Below are 13,319 nucleotides of genomic sequence, written 5' to 3'. Positions count from 1 at the left end.
TGTGACACTGCTGAACGGTCCAGCAGGAGGCCACGAGCACAGGGACAGAGAGGCAGGTGGACTCTACAGGGAAGTAGAACTCAAGAACAACTCTGGGGCCTTTGGCCTGGGGACTGGTGGAGCCCCCCCACTGAGACAGGGGACACTGAAGATGTGAGCAGATTGGGAATGAGGGCAGGGGTATGGATGAGATCATGAATTCTGTTTTGGCTTTGAGTTTTTGCTGACTAGGAAGACATGCAGGGATGCAGCAGGGATATTTCTCATTTATGTACAGGAGGCAACTGACATTCTCAAGGTTCCATTGAACAGCAGATGTGGAAGCCAGGGCATGGTGGGTCGAGGAGGGGTAAGCAGTAAGGAACACTTGAGAGTACATATGCTTTCAAAAAGCATGACTGAGAATTCTGGAAATGAGGGAAAGTTAATTAGCAGAGAAAAGCCTCCGCAAATCCAGTAGAAGGAGGACCAGGGAGTGGTAAAGTGGCCAGCCTGATTAAGAGGGACCCCTGTGTCCCTAGCACTAGAGGAGGGTGGTGTCAGGGGAATCAGTGGCAGAAGAGAGATGAGCACGCACTCCTGCCAGCCTCGCCTCACTTTTCTTGGTAAAAGTATGACTGGGCAAACTGTGGAGTCTTGGAAAGAAATGAGGCAGCAGGAGAGGTGTCCAACCAGATGGTGAGGAAGAAGGATCGTTTTGGTTGTAGAAAAACTGAATATAAATTTTGTCTTTTTATTTTGTGTTTTTTTGAGACAGAGTCTTGCTGTGTCGCCTAGGCTAGAGTGCAGTGGTGCGATCTTGGCTCACTGCAACCTCTGCCTCCCAGGTTCAAACAATTCTCCTGCCTCAACCTCCAGAGTAGCTGGGATTACAGGCGTGCACTACCATACCCAGCAAATTTTTGTATTTTTAGTAGAGACAGGGTTTTGCCATGTTGGCCAGGCTGGTCTCGAACTCCTGACCTCAAGTGATCGGCCTGCCTCAGTCTCCCAAAGTGCTGGGATTACAGGCATGAGCCACCGCGTCCGGCCTGAATTTTGTCTCTTAGATGGCTGGAAGTATGGAACTGTTTATAGGGTTAAAGGTCAAGGACTAGAAAAATAAAATTGAGACCTCAGAGCCCTCAACGTGAGAGCAGATGGGCTTTCTGACTGAGAAGAAAGATCCAAGGGTGATCAGGTGGGAGTGAAGGCAGAGAGAGCAGGGGTGCGGCAGGGAGAAGCGTCCAACGGCACAGAGCAAGGATGGAAAAAATGTGACCACTGTGAACCAGGTCATTAGTAATATTCACACAGTTCCTCTGCAGCTGGGAGAAATACAGGTGGGTTCCTTTCCAAATATAGTTACTACCTAACGGAGTAACCACTGACCTAAGGAAAGTAACGCTCCCCCAGGGTTCAAGACCCTCTAAGGACTCCCATCTTCTCTGCGCAGATCCAAGCAATACAAGCCTCCTTGAGCTCCAGGCCCACTCCTGCCTTGGGGTCTTTGCATTTACTGTTCCTGCTGCCTGCAGCCCTCTCCGCGTCGCCTCACACTATCAGAAAGGTTTCCTCAATGACCGCCGGTGGCTGCCTGTCCACCTGCCACGGTTGTCTCCTTCAGTGCATTTATCCACACCCAACTTTCGCCATGCTTTGCTTATTTGTTTCTGCCCATCTTGCTCTACTAGATTATTAGCTCCTCAAAAGCAGGAACTTGATCTGTTTTCTTCATCGTTTTACCCAGTGCCAAGAATTAGGGGGTCAATAAATATCTGCATGACTAGGAGTCACTGAATGGAATTCTATCTGTAACATAAGAGCAAGAAAGCAACTTTCTCTACCTAAAAAACACCTGCTTTAAAACTCTCCGAGTTGGCCAGGCATGGTGGCTCACCTGTAATCCCAGTGCTTTGGGAGGCCAAGGTAAGTGATCCTTTGAGAGGATCACTTGAGGCCAGGAGTTCAAGACCGACCTGGCCAACATAGCAAGACCCTATCTGTAAAAACAAAACAGGCTGGGCGTGGTGGCTCATGCCTGTAATCCTAGCACTTTGGGAGGCTGAGGTGGGTGGATCACCTGAGGTCACGAGTTCAAGACCAGCCTGGCCAATATGATGAAACCCTGTCTCTACTATAAATAAAAAAATTAGCTGGGTATGGTGGTGCACGTCTGTAATTACAGTTACTTGGGAGGCTGAGGTAGGAGAATCACTTGAACCTGAGAGGCGGAGGTTGCAGTGAGCCAAGAGCGTGCCACTGCACTCCAGCCTGAGTGACAGAGCAATACTCCATCTCAAATAAATAAATAAATACAAACAAAATCAAAAAAACAGAAATACAACCTCTTGAGGGCTAAAGTACTACAGCCCAATTCTATAATGTAGGCTTTCAGAGCCTGAAGGTTATCTGATGGTTAAGCCAAAATTGATTCTTGAGGAAAATATATATATATATTTTTTTCAAATTTCCATTTTACCAGGAAGCCCCTGAACCGGACTAGGTTGAGGGAGACTCCCTTGAGGAAAATCTTGCCCCTTCCATGGGAGTGTCCTGTGCCCCTCGGCAGCCCATCTTTTGTTGGGCATGTGTCCTGGCAGGCTTTCCCACTTTCTGAAGCGAACATCAACCCGTGGCGCAGCTCAGCAGATTACCTGAGTTTATGTTTAACCTGCCAAAAAGAATGTCTGAGCTCCAGGTACTCAGTAGGGAGTGCGTTGAATGCGCTGCTGTGAAATACTCACAGGAAGCTCTGTTGGGGGAAATCATATTCAATGATTGCTTGAAGTGGATTTAGTTCACCCACTGACCCACTGGTGATTGTATGTACTAAGTCAAATCATGCAAGAATCCCATTTCCAAACCACATTATTTGGGCCCTGCAGCCTTGCTGGTTCTGAAATGGCTTCGGTTCCAAGTGGTGGGACTGCTCTCACGGACGCTATGATAAACATCCCCAGGAAGCCTTCTTGGGGCTGTCTCAGCACACAGCCCATCGAGTTCCAAGGGGTCCTCTCTGTGCAACTCCCCAGCAGCTGTCTGTACCATCCCACGGAGCACACCAGCCGGCCCTCCCAAGGCAGTTTCTGTTAAGGCAAGGGCCTCATTATCTCTTTCATCTCCTCGTTCTCTTTTAGACTTAACTTCCTCATGAACTTCCTTTTTCATTTGCTTGTACTATATATATTTTTGTAAGTTGTCTCAAACCTTTTAGGGAGTGAAGTTGCATACTATTAAATCCACTAACAAATTGCTTCATAGAAACTTTTTTGTATTGCATATGGAAAATATATTCATCTTCCATTTATGTTTTTAAATTGTGGTAAAATATACCATAAAATTTACCATTTTAACCATTTCTATGTGTACAGTTCAGTGACATTAAGTACACTCAAAGAAACTCTCTTAATTAACTTCTGTGCCACCCAGCTGCCAGGTGAACTGCTGCTTCCCTTTTCCTCTGGCCAAGATGCCACTGATGCCCACAGCCTGCCACAGCTCGGGGCTGGTAGGCTCCTCTCGATTCCCGCACATTTCTGCTTCTGACGCTGCTTCTACCCGGAGAGTTGTGTATTTACCAAGAGTCAGTTGTGTGATTCTCAAACATACTTATGTCAGTTTTTTTGTTATTATAGTTATGTAATTTAATTACTTTAAACAGATGAAATATGAGTATCAAAAGAGAGTGGCTGTTTTTATGAAAATGCAGTTGACTTTCAATTTATACATAGCAAGTTACGTTTCTGAGAGTTCTGTAACAAAGCAGTGGGCCTTGCCTTTTGGGAAAAACCTTCAAGATAGTCCCTGAAACACGAACAGAAAGAATATTACTTACTTGCCACCTCCAACATCACAGGATCGAGGGCGTCCTGACAGGGATTGAATCTGAGAAGAGACAACGAAAGCTGGGTTTACTTACTGTAAAGCCAAATTCAAGTTTTTGAAAAGTGTCTTCGTAAGGATCTTGAGGCTCTATTGGGCGCAAGTGAGAGTTCGCGTGTCAGCAGCGTCCTCACAGAGCAGCCTTTTAGGTTTTGGCAAGACTTTTTTAAACTCAAACTTCCAGGCCTAAGGGAGGCATAATATTAATATATTTTCTTAATTTGATGCCTTATCAATTTACCTTCTGGATTAATATTAAAAAACCAATGTTTTACACATAGAGCTTTTTATGGAGTTTTGCTTGTTGTCTAGGCTGGAGTGCAGTGGTGTGATCTTAGCTAACTGCAACCTCTGCTTCCTGGGTCCAAGCGATTCTCCTGCCTCAGCCTTCCGAGTAGCTGGGACTACAGGCATCATATTTGCATTCAAGATACAAAGGAGAAAGGGGCTAGTGGCAGCTGGATATGTTCCTCTTATCTGAAAACCAAAAGTTTCCTGGAAGAAGCTTTCCAATGGGCTTTCCCCTAAGTCTCAATAACTATGCTGGTCACACCGCCTACCTTGTCTGTGAGGTGAGGCTGAGAAGTGGTGTCTGCCTTTATGGTCTGCAACAGATTATAGGGAGTATTTGCCATATCAAGAAGTTGATTATTTTCCATTTCAAAAGTACAGGCCATATTAGTTATTTAACCCAGTCTGTGATTCCAGTCTTTCCTTTTTTTTTTTTGAGACAGAGTGTCACTCTGTTGCCCAGGGTGGAATGCAGTGGCGCGATCAACTTCTGCTTCCAGGGTTCAAACAATTCTCATGCCTCAGCCTCCCAAGTAGCTCAGATTATAGGCACCTACCACCGCACCTGGCTGATTTTTGTATTTTTAGTAGAGATGGGGTTTCACCATGTTGGCCAGGCTGGTCTCAAACTCCTGACCTTAGTTGATCCACCCCTCTCAGCTTGGATTACAGGTGTGAGCCACTGCACCCATCTTTTATGATTCTTTTTTTTTTTTTTTTTGAGATAGAGTCTCACTCTTGTTGCCCAGGTTGTAGTGCAATGGCGTGATCTGGGCTCACCACAACCCCCGCCTCCCAGGTTCAAGCGATTCTCCTTCCTCAGCCTCTGGAGTAGCTAGGATTACAGGCATGCACCACGACAGCAGCTAATTTGTTTTATTTATTTTTAGTAGAGATGGGGTTTCTCCGTGTTGGTCAGGCTGGTCGCAAACTCCCAACCTCAGTTGATCCACCCGCCTCAGCCTCCCAAAGTGCTGGGATTACAGGCGTCAGCCACTGCGACTGGCCGACGTAGAGCTTTTAAATAAACATTTCTTTTCCAATTGGCTTGAGATGAAATGAAATACATAAAAGAACAAAACAGGGTGAAAAAAGAAATGAATGTCAGAAGAAAATAAAATATTTCAACTAGAATATAAGCTCCAGATGGACAGGAATGAGTACTACAAATCCACAAGAACCAAGGGAGATGAACATCTCTTTCCAGAGACCAGTCCCTGGTACTCAGGGAGGAGGGCATACCACTGCCCTCTTTGGTGGAGAAGATGTAGTTGTCCCTGATAAAAGCCTCCACAACCACGTGTGCCTCTCACAGGAAAAGACATAGTGTGGTTGCTTCTCCTGTGTTTAAATATGTGAATTTTAAGTCATATCTCTTTTTTACTTCCCAAATGATTAAACATCAAATACATCTTGCTTTTACAAAAAACCTTTTAAGACAACTGTAATGCTAATGGTGACTCTGGTAGACTTGGCAGAAGAAAATGGAACTGGGCCAAAGGGATCCTAAATAGGTGGGGATAGTTAAGTACACAGGCAATACAAGCAATTGCAATAGAGTATCCTTAAGGGCTGGAACAGATTAACTGTTTTCTTTCAAAGTCAACACAGCTTCCCTCTGGGAAGAAAGGCCAAGGTAAGAACCATGGGACCTCCCTTTCTTCCACAGTGGGTTAGGTGTACAGAGAGCCGAGGTGGAGGTCAGCTAGCACAATTTTAGATACAAATGCTCAAAGGCACATGGAAATCATAGTAAAACAGATGACTTGTCAACTGACTTGGAGGACTCAGGTCAAATGCCCTTGATTTAAAAAGGGCTATCTGGTATACCAGTAATTCTGGACAGAAGCTGGAGACTGGTACAAAGTGCTGGCTAAAAAACAGAAAAATCTGCCTATTACTTACAACGAGGTTTCAGACCTTTTCGCAAAACAAATAAGATACGGGGGACTTAGCAGGTTTTTTTTTTTTTTTTTTAAATAAGTCAATTCATATGAAAATTAGGAAGCCAAGAGATCAATGTACTAATTCATTGACACCAGTGTGATAATTTTTACTTGAAATGTCATTCCCTTGTATATTCTTATCTCTGTCCTCAGACAAATCTTCTCCTTTTCCCCTAGTTCCTCTTGTTTTCACCTCTGCAAGATTTTTCGATGACTTCAAAGTATAAACATTCAGTGACAACAAACATAGCTGAGTACTGTTCACCCACCTCCTTGGTCTCCCACAGTTGTTTTGGCAGTGGCTTCGGAACATTTAACAGATTCTCTTCTTTCAATGGGCCAGGGAAAGATGCTACTAAAGGAAAAAAAAAAAAAAAAAAAGCAGCAGAGTCATTGCATGAGAAGGCAGGAATCCGGGCCGGGCATGGTAGCTCACGCCTATAATCCTGGCACTTTATGGTGCCAAGGCAGGAGGATCGCTTGAGCCCAGGAATTTGAGACAAGCCTGGGGAACATAGTGAGATCCTGTCTCTACAAAAAATTTAAAAATTAGCTGGGTGTGGCGGCTCACACCTGTAGTCCCAGCTACTCAGGAGGCTGAGGTGGGAGGTCTGCTTGAGCCTGAGAGGCTGAGGCTGCACTAAACCATGACTGTGCCACTGCACTCCAGGCTGGGCAACAGAACAAGACCCTGTCTCAAAAAAACATAAACAACAACAAAAAAAGAAAGCATCCATCCTACCTACCTTTGGCTGAACAAATTATCTTTGTAAAAACTGATTTAACAAACAAAATGTTTGACTTATTTAACACACAAAAACGACTTATTCATGGACTGTCTACTAGGGAAGGCACTTTGGGCACTACCGTGGGAACTGCAGAAATGAGTAAGACATGGATTCAACCTTTCACGAATTTGTAATCTAGTCAGTGGATAAGGGCAACTCATAAATAACCATCACTGAAGGAAGAAACGAGTGGAAGCCCGAGAGAGCTGAGGGTACGATGCTCCTGAGAGGTGAACTGCAGACAGGGAAGAGGCCAGGAGGGTTTTGGAGATGGGCACTGGGGGGAGCCCTTTAGAGACACAGGAGAAGGGAATTCCAAGAGAGGGGAAGGTAAGAGTAGAGTAACTCTTTTCAACTGGAGTGTAGGCTGAGTCAAGGGGATGGTAGGAAGTAAAATGTAGACGATTGAGGCCAGGGCAGGAAGGGCTCTGCAGGCTTGGCAAAGGAGAGAACGGAAGAAGAGGGAGGAGGAGAGAGCCTGCAACAAAGATGAAATGGCGAAAGTATGGAGAAGAGGAGTATTAGCTGGAAGACATGGTGGCAGTGAAGCTCCTTGGTTGTGGGATGGAAGTGGGGGACAAAGAGGAACCAACAACCCAGAGGATCTGAGGCTGGGCAGCTGCTGGACCGCTGTTGGCTCTTTAATGCTATGAAACAACCTGTATAAAGGGACCCTTCCAGGGCTTTCCGCTTTAACTCTCTCAGTCGTGCCAGGTAAAACAAGAATGCTGGGTCACAGAACAAGTAAATACTTTTTGTTCTCAGAAAGAGACCAGAAAATAAGGACCAGCCTTCAGGAGTTAAGTGATCTGATGTCAGGAAGGGGATTCCAAGTGAGGGACATCAGTGACTACTCAGAACCAGGAATGCTGTTGACTTCCAGTGGCCACAGAAGCGCCAGTGTGACTGTCATGACTATCCTGTCTCAGCCCCACAAAAGATGGCCGAGTACCCAAGAATAATGGACCCCAGAAAGAAGTCACACGAAACAGGGCCCAAACTTTCCTAGTAAATATTGAGAAAAGAGTTTGAAACAAAAACTCTAAAATAAGTTTATCTTGTATTTAATAAAACTGAGGATATAAATGCAATTGTGACTTCTAAAATGACTTAAGTATGGGTAGCAGTCTAACTTATTCGACAGCATGGTAAGGGGAGGATACAATGCCCTTCAGGCAACCTGCCCAATACCACCAGGACAGCAGTCATTTCTGCTACACCAGGCCAGGCTTGGTCAATGTCCCCAGATGTCTCTCTTAATCCCGATATTCACATCACTCTCTTTTGAAGAGCATATTTTGTCAACACCCTTGTTGATTTTCTTCAAATGTTATCTGACTTAATCATTAATATAAACTGCTTCAGAAATATAAGTTCCATGAGGGCAGAGCCTTGGTTTTCTTCTCTACTGGTGGGTGCTTAAAACAGTGTCTGGTAAATGCTGACGCTATAGGTGGCTCTCAGCAAACTAGGAAACAAGGAAAATGGGCTTTGAGGGCCTTCATAAACCAATACAATGAGAGGTCAAGAATAAAATTTGCCCAGAAAGGCTGGGTATGGTAGCTCATGCCTGCAATCTCAGCACTTTGGGAAGCGGAAGTGGGCAGATCATCTGAGGTCAGGAGTTCGAGACCAGCCTGGCCAACGTGGTGAAACTCCTTCTCTACTAAAAACACACACAAAAAATGAGCCGGGCGTGGTGGCGGGCATCTGTAGTCCCAGCTACTCGGGAGGCTGAGGCAAGAGAATCGCTTGAACCCAGGAGGCGGAGGTTGCAGTGAGCCGAGGTAACGCCACTGCACTCCAGCCTGGTGACAGAGCGAGACTCCGTCTCCAAAAAAAAAAAAAAAAAAAAAAAATTGCCCTGAAAGGTACTGTCAGATGCTGGGAAAAGTTTGAAGGACTGAGTGAGGTGGCATCACACAGCTCAAGGCTACTTCTCCAAAGAGGTTGGTTGTAAGAACACGGTTGGGGCAGACTCCAGTGCCTTAATGGGGACTGTTTACTTAGAGTTCATTGCTTTTAGTCCCTTTTCATATCCAAGATTTGTCAGGAATTCTTCGAAGCATTGAAGGAATGCAATCAACCTTGAAGCCATTTACTAATTTCTGTTCTAATGGATTAGATGTTTATTGATGTTTTAACTTTTTGTGATTTTATTCATGGCCTAAAAGAGCTTGCCCAGAAAAGGAGCATGCAGGATGATGACAGACAGCTGTGCCTCTTGCAAGATGCTCCTCATTTATCAGGCCCCCCATGAGTCTCACCTCTGTGACATATAAACCTAATTTAGTTGTTTATTTTTAGATTGTAAAAATTAAATTCCAGATTATAAAGATTTAGAGAAAAGAAAACAATGCCTGGTACTAAGTGAATAAATGAACTGTGTCGGACCCTCATTTGTCAATGGCTTTGAGTGTCATTTCCATAGATCTCCAACACTATTTTATTTGGCTTTACGAAACTCAGCATCTTGTGTAAGGTTTGCATTTTCATTTCACAACCAATATGCATTTTCCTGGCATTGTTTATTTATATCTGTCAACGAAGACTTTCTAAATGGGCAGAGACTACTGGAATAACTAATTGTTTAAGTGATCAACTCATTCATTTTTTTGAGACAGAGTCTCACTTGGTCGCCAGGATGGAGTACAGTGGCGCGATCTCGACTCACTGCAAGCTCCACCTCCCAGGTTCAGGCGATTCTCCTGCCTCAGTCTCATGGGTATCTGGGACCACAGGCACGTGCCACCACGCCTGGCTAATTTTTGTATTTTTAGTAGACACAGGGTTTCACCATGTTGGCCAGGCTGGTCTCAAACTCCTGACCTCAAGTGATCCACCTGCCTCAGCCTCCCAAACTGCTAGGATTACAGGCATGAGCCACCGTGCCAGACCAATTCATTCATATTTTCATGTGATTACAACTTTTGCTTCCTTGCTCAACCTTATGACTGTGGGGACCTAGATAAAAAGGAACCTTTGTAATGCAACCACACATTTCCTTTCTCCTGGCCTTGAACATGGCTAGCCTTAATTTTCTAAAGGCTCTCTGAAAAGTAAGCCAATCAGCAGTTGTCAGCATCTGGGGAGTCCTGAAAACATGAATATTTATTAGTAAAGCTACTGAAAGGTTATATCCACTACTCAGCATCCCACTCTGATATAGGTAGGTAAAGTAAGTTCATACCTTCCCCATGTCCATTATTCTCACCATCACAGAAACCTATTGGGAAAGGAAAAAGAAAAAAAGAAAACGCTTTTATGTGGTACTTTCATTTTCATGAATTTATGAATTAGTAACTTTATAATTTGAAATAGAATTTTGAAAATTCTAAGGCACTTTTGATACACTGATTTTCATTTAAGGTGCTTTATCATTTATACTAAAAATAGGCATAGCTAATTTGAAACTAAATTTGTTTCCTTTTTTTTTCCTTTAAAATTGTGTCTTAAATTTTCTTACTGTCTCTGTCCTGAAAGAACAATTTTTACAAAACCTGAGAATCTCTATTCAAACCACAAAGTAAAGAAGTATAGATGGAAATTCTCTTCCAAATGCTTTATCATGGGGGTAAGAGCAGGTAACTCAAAAAGCCTGCATCACTATTTGATACTTACCATGGGTGTCTACAGGAACAAATCCGAAGTTCCATGCTGTATGCTATTATATATATTTCTCACGCAGTGAAGTTATTTTAAGAATAAAATTTATCTGGAGTCTAAGTTAATTTAAAGGGTACATGAGATAGCTATTCACAAAGTTTTAAAACTTTGACTTGGAATAAGCTCTGGCTGAATGAAGTATTTTTAATCCATAAATTATACTGCAGATGACAAAATATAGTATTTCCTATTGCTATAAGCTAAAACTAAAGAACCGTGCCAAGAATGTAATATCTTAGCATTCCCCTAAGAGCAATCAAATATACCAAATAAGTTTTCAGTATAGAATCAGGATATATTATTAAGTTCTAAGCATTTAAGTATAGCTTACTTACATTTTAGATAAGTTTTTGGCTAAGGTTAACCTACAGGTTAACCTGATTAGTCTATACAATTTAAATGAAATGTCTAATAATCATTCACTCAACCCATATTTAATAAGTTTCTACATTAAGTGCTAGGTGGGGCTGGGTGATACAGTGTAGGTGAGAAGACAGATCATGGTAACACAGTAGCACATTCTGTAACACAGGTAGAAGATACAAAATTTTAACAGAGCCCAGGGGCGGGGGCAACACGAAGAGTCCCCAGGAGTACAAAGAGGCCGATGAATTAAGCAGACACACAAACACAGAATTTCTTTCAGGCCCACAGAACCAGAATGTAAGTAAGTGATTGAAAACTTTATTTTAGAGCACATAAAGAGCCTGCTAAAATGCAGATTGGGCCAACCCTCAAAGATTTTGATTCAGAAGGTGTGAGAATCAGCCAAGGAATCTACATTTTAAAATTTTTTTTATTTTTCCTGAGACAGAGTCTCACTTTGTCACCCAGGCTGGAGTGCAGTGGCATGATCTTGGCTCACTGCAACCTCCACCTCCAGGGTTCAAGCAATTCTCCTGCCTCGGCCTTCCCAGTAGCTGGGATTACAGGCACGCACCAGCAGGCCCGGCTAATTTTTGTATTTTTTGGTAGAGATGGGGTTTCACCGTGATAGCCAGGCTGGTCTCAACCTCCTGACCTCAGGTAATCTGCCAGCGTCAGCCTCCCAAAGTGCTGGGATTACAAGTGTAAGCTACCGCGCCTGGCCTACATTTTTAATCATCGTCTCAGGAGACTATTGCAGAAGGTCCTTGGCCCATTCTTTTTTTTTTTTTTTCTGAGATAGAGTCTAGCTCTGTGGCCCAGGCTTGAGTGCAGTGGCACGATCTCGGCTCACTGCAAGCTCCACCTCCCGGGTTCACGCCATTCTCCTGCCTCAGCCTCCTGAGTAGCTGGGACTATAGGCTCCCACCACCACGCCCATCTAATTTTTTGTATTTTTTTTTTAGTAGAGATGGGGTTTCACAGTGTTGGTCAGGATGGTCTCGATCTCCTGTCCTCTTGATCCACCCGCCTCGGCCTCCCAAAGTGCTAGGATTACAGGTGTGAGCCACCATGCCCAGCCCTTTGGCCCATTCTTACTTAATCAGCCATTTAACCCATCTAAAGACAGGCAGTGGGAACAGGCGAACACTGAGATGTGGAGAGAGAAAAGCTGTGGCTCTACAACCAGCACCGTCAAAAGGACAGGAGCTTCGGATTCCTATTCTGGCTTTCCTGAGACCCTCATATCAAGAAAGGGCAGGGAACTTCATTCTGATCACTAAAAAGTAACTATCCTGTTAAAAATTTAAAACTAGTTTTTACATAGCAATCTGGTATGGCGTGTTGAAGCATCTCTTCATCATCAAGACACCAATCACTCGAGGTTTAATTACTAAGGCTGACCAGTCCCTGAAACAGGAGGACTCAACTGAGGGTTACTATGTGAAACTGCCTGAGTGGCTGGCAGACACCCCATGTGACAGCCCCATTAGTGCATGCTCTCGTCAGACTGGAACAGAAGGAAGGCTTCATGGAGGAGGTGGTACCTGAGGCATCATTCATTGAAGGATAAAGATGAAGAAGAGGATAACCAACAACCAACCTGACGGCTCACTTACTATGTGCCAGGCACTTTATACAGGTGATCTCATGTGATCCCCACAGCAACTCTGTGAGGTAGGCGCTATTATCATCCCCAAGATCACACTGCTAGTAAGTTCTGGGACTAGAACTCTGGCCTGTGTGTCTTCAGAACATTCATGTCCCTAACCAATTTGCTGTAGTACCTGGAAGATTTAGACAACTGGAAGCGAAGCTGAAGGGGATGCTCAGTGCGAGGAGAAGGAGGAGGCGGCAGCGGCGGTGGCAGCAGCGGAGGAGGATGAGTGGGGGGTGGTTGGGGAAGGAAAAGAAGGAGAAGGAAGATGGAAGAATGTGGCTGCAGCACATGGTGGGAGGACTGGGAGATGGGCTGGACTGGAGGAGGCTGCTGGTCATTTGGCAGGATGTGGGGGACGGAAGGTTTCGGTTAGAAAAGTGACATAATCAGAGCTAAGCTTCAGAGACTGCTCTTGCAGCAGAGTAGGAGGTGGATTGAAAGGAGAAAGCCTTATTAAGGCTTGGAGGCTGAGGAGAAAACCAATGCAATAGTCCAAGGCAAACAGGAACCAAGTAGGATGCTGGCAGTGAGGACAGAAAACCAGAGGCAGATTTGAGACATGCTGCGGGGATAAAATGAACAGGACTCGGCTACTGAATGGGCGTGGGGGCATGGGAATGGGAGTAATTAGATGCAACTCTCAGGGTTTGGGCTGCAGTGACCTTCAGAAGGGTGGTGGTGGCAATGACTGATACTCTGGCACCAAGCTAACATATCATCAAAATATCCAAGCCTGGA

General features: G+C 44.4%; 1 protein-coding gene across 11 annotated transcripts in view; it reads right to left on the bottom strand.

Moving 5' to 3' along the window:
• The window catches only part of CRTC3 (CREB regulated transcription coactivator 3), a 116,556-nt gene that overhangs the window by 20,265 nt on the left and 82,972 nt on the right, over window positions 1-13,319 (bottom strand). For 6 of the 11 annotated variants that reach the window (XM_005560519.4, XM_073996736.1, XM_073996738.1 and 3 more), the window contains 3 exons: window positions 10,080-10,115; window positions 6,371-6,453; window positions 3,818-3,867 (listed from right to left, as the gene is read on the bottom strand). In XM_005560519.4, the coding sequence (XP_005560576.2) occupies window positions 3,818-3,867; window positions 6,371-6,453; window positions 10,080-10,115 (169 nt within the window). Of the gene's footprint in view, window positions 1-3,817; window positions 3,868-6,370; window positions 6,457-10,079; window positions 10,116-13,319 lie in introns of all 11 variants that reach the window. The other 5 variants (XM_005560518.4, XM_005560520.4, XM_073996737.1 and 2 more) reach the window with 1 other exon arrangement.

Source organism: Macaca fascicularis, chromosome 7 (genome assembly GCF_037993035.2).
Source record: "Macaca fascicularis isolate 582-1 chromosome 7, T2T-MFA8v1.1".
Classification (NCBI taxonomy): Eukaryota; Metazoa; Chordata; class Mammalia; order Primates; family Cercopithecidae; genus Macaca; species Macaca fascicularis.
This window is presented reverse-complemented; position numbering and strand designations above follow the sequence as displayed.